This window comes from Mya arenaria, chromosome 11, assembly GCF_026914265.1.
Source record: "Mya arenaria isolate MELC-2E11 chromosome 11, ASM2691426v1".
Classification (NCBI taxonomy): Eukaryota; Metazoa; Mollusca; class Bivalvia; order Myida; family Myidae; genus Mya; species Mya arenaria.
The window spans coordinates 22,144,325-22,156,298 of NC_069132.1; the positions used below are offsets into that span (position 1 = coordinate 22,144,325).

At 40.6% G+C, this 11,974-nt stretch overlaps 1 protein-coding gene across 1 annotated transcript; it reads left to right on the top strand.

Annotated features, from left to right (window-relative positions):
* Window positions 1-9,713: 9,713 nt before the first annotated feature.
* LOC128208415 (enhancer of split mgamma protein-like) lies at window positions 9,714-11,109 on the top strand. The gene is made up of 3 exons (XM_052911975.1): window positions 9,714-9,764; window positions 10,052-10,147; window positions 10,528-11,109. Exons 1-3 carry the CDS (start codon window positions 9,714-9,716, stop codon window positions 11,107-11,109), a joined length of 729 nt encoding a protein of 242 aa, XP_052767935.1.
* The last annotated feature ends 865 nt before the right edge of the window (window positions 11,110-11,974 follow it).

The window sequence follows — 11,974 nt, forward strand, 5'->3', positions numbered from 1 at the left end:
AATGTTGATTGTGTATAACTAATGCTGCATACATGAAAGTTGTTACTGGATTTTGTTAAGAATTGCTATAGAAGTATAAATGAATTTTGAAAAGGGAGCATGACTTCTACAGTATAGGCATTACTTGATACATACCTGTACATGACTAGCAGACTTATAAAATAAATGAAACTTGCGAAACTTGATTTCCTTATGATTTGTAGACCCTTTCTGTGAGTTGGTTCAAACAGTACTTGTTTCTAAACATGGCAGACATTTTGCAAACATCGTATAAGTTTAGGATTTTGGGGAAGCAAAAGTCTTATTTACTATAATACGACTACAGTACAACTTGATACAGTGTTAGGATTGGTTAGTAGATTGGTTGAAAGTATATATATAATATTGGATGCTTATTTAGCATATTTGGCTTTTAAAAGTAACTGGTTATCTGGTTTTATGATTTGCGAATTTAATTTAGTAAGTAACTTACTAATTGGTTAACTAGATAAAATTCGTACCGTAATTAGGCGATAAGCATAAAAGTATTGTGACACAATCATCACGCCGATTACATGTATATGGAATTGATAGTCCTGCATATGCTCTTCCTTATTTCATCTTGTTTTGAGCAAAACTCAACAATATATATATATGTCTGAAATAAAAGAAGTCCAGTCATATCGTGACAAAAGTTCACCAAATTGTGCACTTTGTGTTAAAATTATGAAACTTTGTAAGACAATACATATGTGTATTTAGGTTTAAAAAAGCTCAGGACCCATCTCATTTTGTCCAAGATGACTGCCAAAATCCAAGATGGCCGCCATGATCCTTTATATTTTAAAGAGGATCTGTAATTGTAGATAAATTGTGACATGACCTCAGTAAATACATTATTTACGTAGTATTTACTTTTTCTTTAAATCTCAGAAAAAATCTTTATAACATATTTTGTTTATACATAATAAGCTTTTTTAGCTTAGAAAGCCAAAATAACTTACTACTACCACATACACTGTGTGTCCAAAGCTCCCTCTGACAGTCAATATTGCACCTAATACAATACGATGGCTCTATGACACTCTATCGATTTCACAAGAAACAATCGTGTTGATATATAAAAGATCATTTTAGTGTAAAGAAATCCTATATTCAGCCCCCTTAGTACCAAATAGACCACATTTTGGCAACCATGAAACCCATTCAGAGCAAAACAAACATATATGCAGCTCGACTTAAGCCTTATCAGGGCCAGCTTAACCATAATTTGGCAACCATAACCCATTGGCATCTTCCAAGCCTTCCAAGTTCCAAACAGACGACATCTTGGCAACCATCGACCCAATTCAGAGCCAATCAAACATATGCGCAGCTCTAATTAAGCATTCTCGGATTCAAATACACCAATTTTGGCAACCATAAAGTTTTATCAGAGCCCAACTAAACATACTCATATAGAGCTCTAATTAAGATTAAGATAGAACATCACTTTGGGAATCATAAAACCAATTTAGTGCCAAACAAACCTATGGTTTGCTCTATTTAAGCCTGCTCAGTGCTAAATTGCCCACATTTTAACCATAAAGCCAATTTCAATCCAAACAAGCTTATGTGCAGATGTTAATAAGCATTCTAAATACCAACTTATACACATATTGACAATAACTTAGCCCATTTAGAGCCAGAAACCCCCTGTGTTGCTGTTATTAAGCCTATTCAGAGGAAAAAATACCACAAAGCCAATTCAGAGCCAAACAAACAGACATGTAGCTCTTATTAAGCCTATCCATCGTTAGACACACCACATTTTTACAACCACGTTACTGTCCCTTTATACCAGTATAGCATTTCACTGTCCCCATATACCACTACAGAATGTCCCTGTCCCCATATACCAGTACAACAAGTCCCTGCCCCCATAAACCAGTATAGCACGTCTCTGCCCCCGTATACCAGTACAGCAAGTCACTGCCCCCCATTTACCAGAATAGCACGTATCTCTCTGCATATACCAGTATAGCATGCCCCTGCACCCCATATACCAGTACAGCACGTCCCTTCCCCCATATACCACTACAGAATGTCCCTGTCCCCATATACCACTACAGAATGTCCCTGTCCCCATATACCAGTACAACAAGTCCCTGCCCCCATAAACCAGTATAGCACGTATCTGCCCCCGTATACCAGAATAGCACGTATCTCTCTGCATATACCAGTATAGCATGCCCCTGCACCCCATATACCAGTACAGCACGTCCCTTCCCCCATAGACCAGTATAGCATGTCGCTATCTCGATATACCAGTACAGCACGTCCCTGACCCCCCCCCTCATGTACCTTTATAGCATGTCCCTATCTCCATATGTAAGTATGTCCCTGGGCCCTTATACCATTAAAAGCACGTCCCTGTCCCCAATATTACATTATAGCACGTCACTGTCCATATATACCACTACAGCATGTTTCTGCCAACATATACCAGTATAGCATGACCGTGTCCCTATATACTAGTATAACATGTCCCTGCCCCCATATACCAGTACAGCATGTCGCTGCCCCCGATATACCAGTACAGTAAGTCCCTGCCACCTCCCTATACCAGTATAGCATGTCCCTATCTCAATATACCAGTACAGCGTGTCCCTGTCCCCATATACAAGTTCAGCATATCACTGCTTCCATTATAGCCTTTCCCTGTCTCCATATACCAGTACAGCATGTCCCTGTCCCCATATACCAGTACAGAATGTCCCTGTCCCCATACACAAGTATAGCGTGTCACTGTCCTCCATATTCCAGTATAGCCTTTCCCTGTCCCCATATACCAGTACAGCATGTCCCTGTCCCCATATACCAGTATAGCATGTCCCTGTCCCCATACACCAGTATAGCGTGTCCCTGTCCTCCATATACCAGTAAAGCATGTCCCTGCAGCCATATCCCAGTATAGCATGTCCCTGCTTTTATATACAAGTATAGCATGTCCCTGCATCCATATACAAGTATAGCATGTCCCTGCACCCATATCCCAGTATAGTATGTCCCTGCATCCATATACCAGTACAGCATGTCCCAGCACGCATATACCAGTATAGCATGTCCCTGCATCCATATACCAGTATAGCATGTCCCTGCATCCATATACAAGTATAGCATGTTCCTGCATCCATATCCCAGTATAGCATGTCCCTGCATCCATATACCAGTATAGCATGTCCCTGCACCCATATACAAGTTTAGCATGTCCCTGCACCCATATACCAGTATAGCATGTCCCTGCACCCATATCCCAGTATAGCATGTCCCTGCATCCATATCCCAGTATAGCATGTCCTTGCATCCATATCCCAGTATAGCATGTCCCTGCATCCATATACCAGTATAGCATGTCCCTGCATCCATATACAATTATAGCATGTCCCTGCATCCATATACAAGTATAGCATGTCCCTGCACCCATATACCAGTATAGCATGTCCCAGCACCCATATCCCAGTATAGCATGTCCCAGCACCCATATACAAGTATAGCATATCCCTGTCCCCATATCCCAGTACAGCAACCATATCCCAGTATATTATGTCCCTGCACCCATATACCAGTATAGCATGTCCTTGTCCCTATATACCAGTATAGCATGTCCTTGTCCCCATATACCAGTATAGCGTGTCCCTATCTCTATATACCGGTATAAAATGTCACTGTCCCCATGTACCTGCATAGCGTGTCCCTGTCCCCATATACCAGTAAAGCATGACCCTGTCCTAATATAACAGTATATTATGTCCCTATCCCTATATGCCAGTATAGCATGTCACTGTCCCATTATACCAAAATAGCATTTTCTTGTCCCCATATACCAGTATAGCATGTCCCTGACCCCATATACCAGTATAGCATATCCATGTCCCCATATACCAGTATAGTATGTCACTGTCCCCATATACCAGTATTGTATGTCACTGTCCCCATAAACCTTTATAGCATATCCCTGTCCCCATATACCAGTATAGTATGTCACTGTCCCCATAAACCAGTATAGCATGTCCCTGTCCCCAAATACCAGTATAGCATGTCACTGACCCCATATCCCAGTATAGCATATCCCTGACCCCATATACCAGTATAGCATGTCCCTGTCTCCATATACCAGTACAGCATGTCCCTGTCCCCATATACCAGTACAGAATGTCCCTGTCCCCATACACAAGTATAGCGTGTCACTGTCCTCCATATTCCAGTATAGCCTTTCCCTGTCCCCATATACCAGTACAGCATGTCCCTGTCCCCATATACCAGTACAGAATGTCCCTGTCCCCATACACCAGTATAGCGTGTCCCTGTCCTCCATATACCAGTAAAGCATGTCCCTGCAGCCATATCCCAGTATAGCATGTCCCTGCTTTTATATACAAGTATAGCATGTCCCTGCATCCATATACAAGTATAGCATGTCCCTGCACCCATATCCCAGTATAGTATGTCCCTGCATCCATATACCAGTACAGCATGTCCCTGCATCCATATCCCAGTATAGCATGTCCCTGCATCCATATACCAGTATAGCATGTCCCTGCATCCATATACAAGTATAGCATGTTCCTGCATCCATATCCCAGTATAGCATGTCCCTGCATCCATATACCAGTATAGCATGTCCCTGCACCCATATACAAGTTTAGCATGTCCCTGCACCCATATACCAGTATAGCATGTCCCTGCACCCATATCCCAGTATAGCATGTCCCTGCATCCATATCCCAGTATAGCATGTCCTTGCATCCATATACCAGTATAGCATGTCCCTGCATCCATATACCAGTATAGCATGTCCCTGCATCCATATACAATTATAGCATGTCCCTGCATCCATATACAAGTATAGCATGTCCCTGCACCCATATACCAGTATAGCATGTCCCAGCACCCATATCCCAGTATAGCATGTCCCAGCACCCATATACAAGTATAGCATATCCCTGTCCCCATATCCCAGTACAGCACCCATATCCCAGTATATTATGTCCCTGCACCCATATACCAGTATAGCATGTCCTTGTCCCTATATACCAGTATAGCATGTCCTTGTCCCCATATACCAGTATAACGTGTCCCTATCTCTATATACCGGTATAAAATGTCACTGTCCCCATGTACCTGCATAGCGTGTCCCTGTCCCCATATACCAGTAAAGCATGACCCTGTCCTAATATAACAGTATATTATGTCCCTATCCCTATATGCCAGTATAGCATGTCACTGTCCCATTATACCAAAATAGCATTTTCTTGTCCCCATATACCAGTATAGCATGTCCCTGACCCCATATACCAGTATAGCATATCCATGTCCCCATATACCAGTATAGTATGTCACTGTCCCCATATACCAGTATAGTATGTCACTGTCCCCATAAACCAGTATAGCATATCCCTGTCCCCATATACCAGTATAGTATGTCACTGTCCCCATAAACCAGTATAGCATGTCCCTGTCCCCAAATACCAGTATAGCATGTCACTGACCCCATATCCCAGTATAGCATATCCCTGACCCCATATACCAGTATAGCATGTCTCTGTCCCCATATACCAGTACGGTATGTCACTGTCCCCATATACCAGTATAGCGTATCCCTGACCCCATATACCAGTACAGCATACCCCTGTCCCCATATACCAGTATAGCATGTCCCTGTCCCCATATAACAGTATGGTATGTCACTGTCCTCATATACCAGTATAGCGTATCCCTGACCCCATATACCAGTACAGCATACCCCTGTCCGCATATACCAGTATAGCATGTCTCTGTCCCCATATACCAGTACGGTATGTCACTGTCCCCATATAACAGTATAGCGTATCCCTGACCCCATATACCAGTATAGCATGCCCCTGACCCCATATACCAGTATAGCATGTCCCTGTCCCCATATAACAGTATGGTATGTCACTGTCCCCATATACCAGTATAGCGTATCCCTGACCCCATATACCAGTATAGCATGCCCCTGACCCCATATACCAGTATAGCATGTCCCTGTCCCCATATAACAGTATGGTATGTCACTGACCCCATATACCAGTACAGCATATCCCTGACCCCATATACCAGTATAGCATGTCTCTGTCCCCATATACCAGTACGGTATGTCACTGTCCCCATATACAAGTATAGCGTATCCCTGACCCCATATACCAGTATAGCATGCCCCTGACCCCATATACCAGTATAGCATGTCCCTGTCCCCATATAACAGTATGGTATGTCACTGACCCCATATACCAGTATAGCATGCCCCTGACCCCATATACCAGTATAGCATGTCCCTGTCCCCATATAACAGTATGGTATGTCACTGTCCCCATATACCAGTATAGCGTATCCCTGACCCCATATACTAGTATAGCATGTCCCTGACCCCATATACCAGTATAGCATGTCCCTGTCCTCATATAACAGTATGGTATGTCACTGTCCCCATATACCAGTATAGCGTATCCCTGACCCCATATACCAGTATAGCATGCCCCTGACCCCATATACCAGTATAGCATGTCCCTGTCCTCATATAACAGTATGGTATGTCACTGTCCCCATATACCAGTATAGCGTATCCCTGACCCCATATACCAGTATAGCATGCCCCTGACCCCATATACCAGTATAGCATGTCCCTGTCCCCATATAACAGTATGGTATGTCACTGTCCCCATATACCAGTATAGCGTATCCCTGTCCGCATATACCAGTACAGCATGTCCCAGCACGCATATGCCAGCTTAGCATGTCCCTGACCCCATATACCAGTATAGCATGCCCCTGACCCCATATACCAGTATAGCATGCCCCTGACCCCATATACCAGTATAGCATGTCCCTGTCCCCATATAACAGTATGGTATGTCACTGTCCCCATATATCAGTACAGCATGTCCCAGCCCGCATATACCAGCTTAGCATGTCACTGTCCCCATATACCAGTATAGCATGCCCCTGACCCCATATACCAGTATAGCATGCCCCTGACCCCATATACCAGTATAGCAAGTCCCTGTCCCCATATAACAGTATGGTATGTCACTGTCCCCATATACCAGTATAGCGTACCCCTGTCCGCATATACCAGTATAGCATGTCCCAGCACGCATATACCAGCTTAGCATGTCCCTGCCTGTATATACCAGTAAAGCATGTCCCTGCCCCCATATACCAGTATAGCATATTCCTGTCCCCATATACCAGTATAGTATGTCACTGTCCCCATATACCAGTACAACCTGTCCCTGTCCCCAAATAGCAGTATAGTATGTCCCTGTCCCCGTATACCAGTATAGCATGTCCCTGTCCCCGTATACCAGTATAGCGTATCCCTGTCCCCATATACCAGTACAACATGTCCCTGCCCCAATTTACCAGTATAGCGTATCCCTGTCCCCATATACCAGTACAACATGTCCCTGCCCCAATATACCAGTATAGCGTATCCCTGTCCCCATATACCAGTATAGTATGTCACTGTCTCCATATACCAGTATAGTATGTCACTGTCCTCATATACCAGTATAGTATGTCACTGTTCCCATATACCAGTATAGTATATCCCTGTCTCCATATACCAGTATAGCGTATCCCTGTCCCAATATACCAGTATAGTATTTCCCTGTCCCTATATACCAGTACAACATGTCCCTGCCCCCATATGCCAGTATAACGTGTCCCTGTCCCCATATACCAGTATAGTATGTCCCTGTCCCCATATACCAGTATAGTGTGTCACTGTTCCCATATACCAGTATAGTATGTCACTGTTCCCATATACCAGTATAGCATATTCCTGTCCTCATATACCAGTATAGTATGTCACTGTTCCCATATACCAGTATAGTATGTCACTGTCTCCATATACCAGTATAGTATATCCCTGTCCCAATATACCAGTATAGTATTTCCCTGTCCCAATATACCAGTACAACATGTCCCTGCCCCCATATGCCAGTATAACGTGTCCCTGTCCCCATATACCAGTATAGTATGTCCCTGTCCCCATATACCAGTATAGTATGTCACTGTCCCCATATACCAGTATAGTATGTCACTGTTCCCATATACCAGTATAGCATATTCCTGTCCTCATATACCAGTATGGCATGTCCCTGCCCCCATACACCAGTACAGCATGTCCCTTTTCCCATATTCCAGCATATCCCTGTCGCCATATACCAGTACCCCCCCCCCCCCTCCATATGCACGTACATGTATAGGATATCCCTGTTTGCGCGCCAACAAGTAGATGGCAAAGAGTCTAATGTTCAGAACTTAAAGACTTGAAATGTATAACGATGTGATCATATATTTAAATATTTAAAGTATATGAATTCCCCATAATCTATAATAAAATATTTCATTATAAGAATGTTTGAGACATTGTATGCGTAATTGTGAATATTAAACTAAGTTGGATTCAAGCTGTTGAACATCTCTTTAATGAATTTCTATTTTCTAATGAAAGAAATGATTTCTCTTTGCTAAAACAAAGGCTACGTTATCAGTACATTGTATGTTCAAAAATGGTTCGATATTGTGAATTCACAGAGCAAATTTGAATATTAGTTTAAGTTTAAAAAAGAATTTAAATTAGAAAAATATATTGATACTATCGACAAATATTTTTTTTGAAATGCTTTATCAAGATTCAGTCCGAGTGCCCATTTTTTTGAGATTAGTAACGGTTTAAGCCATAAAACATTAATTTTCGATCGGAAATATGCAAATCTTCGATCTGATCTTTTGTCAACAGTCTTATATCACTGGTTTGCAGATATTTACGCAATAATTTGCCCTTTCTAAGACAAAAAAAGTAAAAAAAAGTTGTAAAAATGGTAAATCTGTGATAGTGCAGTTTTAATTTGCCAAGTTTTTAAACATGCTTTTCAATTAGATTATACTGTTATAAGCATTGCATGCTCGTGCACATTGCATTTGCTTCGCCCACACAGGTCTTAAAAGCCATGACTGGCTTATCCATCGCTTAGACAGAACCGGTATCGAAAAATATGAATGCTCTTGTTTTAAAATAAATCATAAAACGACGAACCGACGGACGAATGGCTCTTTATATTATATATTCGTCTCGTCAATGTACATCAAATATAGTTCATAATTATGAGAACACTGCCACTCAGAATAGAGTTATAGGAGTTTTTACAGAATACTTAAAACTAAAATAGTTGTATATACAATGTAAACATTATAAAACGACTACATAATACAAAAAACAATTGAGGTCAATTGTTAAAAATTAGATAGAATCTTTGTTGGGAATAGTTCCTATAACAATTACAAGTATAAAATGACCGACGTGGATACAAAATCCTAATGTTTAGTAGGTGGAAGGAAGTTTTGGATTGTTTTAATTCAGTTCCAATCATTTAAATCGATAGTTGCTAATTAACCACTCTAATTAATGAGTTTAAATTAATTTGAGGCACATCTCACTTTACGACGACAATTAGTTAAAGTTGTCCACCTCATTACTCAACACACGTGTCAATTAAGGATGTCCACGTGAAGTGATAATTGCAATCACGTGTCAAATGACACAAGTTACACGTTCTATATATATACTCGGAAATTTCTCCAAACATCAAACATAACTGTTTTTGCATCAATATCATAAGCTACAACGAGTTGACCTTTGAAACATTTAATCTTATTTCTATAAAATGGCTGATATGCGAAATTCCCCACGAGATGTTGCTTCGTATCTGAGAAAGGTTGGTGTTTACTTAATTCACAATAGATGTTATAGCCTCTCTTTTTCAATGACATGAATACAAACTGAACAGCACAGTTTAATTGCTATCATTATACAGCAGAATGGCATCGTATTTTCATTACCTTCAAATTAACATTAGCATATTCTTGAAAATGTTATCATGATATTTGCTCACGTTTGTTTTAGATTAATCCAAAAAAGATAACGATTTTAAGTAATTTTTAAAAGCAATCTTAATAAACATATTTCAATTGTAATAAGTATCATATTGTGTGCCCATTGTAGGTACCCAAGCCTCTAGTTGAGCGTCAACGCCGCGAGAGAATGAACGCGAGCATTAACCGCCTCAAGCTCCTTATCGCGGACACCATCCGAGAACAGGTACGCCTCGACATGACACAAATGCAAATGAGATTCTGTCAATTAAACATATCATCTTATGTTTAACAGCTTCTATTACAAAACCCATGTTCTTAAATGAAGCTTTCAATAGTTCAAACCTTTCAAAAGATATATAATCGGATTTTGTCAGCCAAACGACACAGTACGTATATTATAAAATTTGAAATGGAGATTAACTAAACATTGACCCAAGTGAAGTCCGTGGGGAATAGGATGTAATATAGTAAAACCTTAAAAAAACTTCATCATAGAATTTTTGTTTTTTATATATAACAAAATAATGAGGTAATTCTGGGGTTTCTAAAATTTCAAGTTTGCATCAGAAAATCTTACGCCACATGTTGTACTCTATCGTCCAGGTGTCATCTATGACGCGTGTGGACAAGGCGGACATTTTGGAGCTCACTGTTTTCCATCTGACACGTCTACAGCAGCGGCAACGGGCCGTTAGCATAGCCACCGACGCCACAGAGGACGCTTTCTCCGCAACCTCTTACCAGACCGGCTACCGGGATTGCGCACGTGAGCAAAAACAGAACAGTAGCCAGGCTGGTAAAGATCGTCTTCAAGAAGTTCATAATCGGATTCCCCAGATCGAGAACCGGGTGCCATTAACGTTTAACTCACAGGCCGTTTTCATGTCAACGCCGAGAAGATCGAACGAAGGTCTGACAGGATTGACGGGTCAAATTTCAACAACCTCTTCGGGAACTCTAGAATGTTCGCCGATCTTGCGGATGACGGAATGCCATGATGACGTCATCATGCATAATTCCAGTACTTCCAATCTGAGCTTCATGAACACTGATTCAGGATTTGCTAGTTTCGACATGACCACTGACATTCAATCGTGTGGGTCAGATGGCTGTTTTTCGTTTGACCGAAGTAATAATGCTGAAGTTGGTCAAGTGTCAAAAGAAAATGTATGGCGCCCATGGTAGAATGTTGATTGTGTATAACTAATGCTGCATACATGAAAGTTGTTACTGGATTTTGTTAAGAGTTGTTATAGAAGTATAAATGAATTTTGAAAAGGGAGCATGACTTCTACAGTATAGGCATTACTTGATACATACCTGTACATGACTAGCAGACTTATAAAATAAATGAAACTTGCGAAACTTGATTTCCTTATGATTTGTAGACCCTTTCTGTGAGTTGGTTCAAACAGTACTTGTTTCTAAACATGGCAGACATTTTGCAAACATCGTATAAGTTTAGGATTTTGGGGAAGCAAAAGTCTTATTTACTATAATACGACTACAGTACGTCTTGATACAGTGTTAGGATTGGTTAGTAGATTGGTTGAAAGTATATATATAATATTGGATGCTTATTTAGCATATTTGGCTTTTAAAAGTAACTGGTTATCTGGTTTTATGATTTGCGAATTTAATTTAGTAAGTAACTTACTAATTGGTTAACTAGATAAAATTCGTACCGTAATTAGGCGATAAGCATAAAAGTATTGTGACACAATCATCACGCCGATTACATGTATATGGAATTGATAGTCCTGCATATGCTCTTCCTTATTTCATCTTGTTTTGAGCAAAACTCAACAATATATATATATGTCTGAAATAAAAGAAGTCCAGTCATATCGTGACAAAAGTTCACCAAATTGTGCACTTTGTGTTAAAATTATGAAACTTTGTAAGACAATACATATGTGTATTTAGGTTTAAAAAAGCTCAGGACCCATCTCATTTTGTCCAAGATGACTGCCAAAATCCAAGATGGCCGCCATGATCCTTTATATTTTAAAGAGGATCTGTAATTGTAGATAAATTGTGACATGACCTC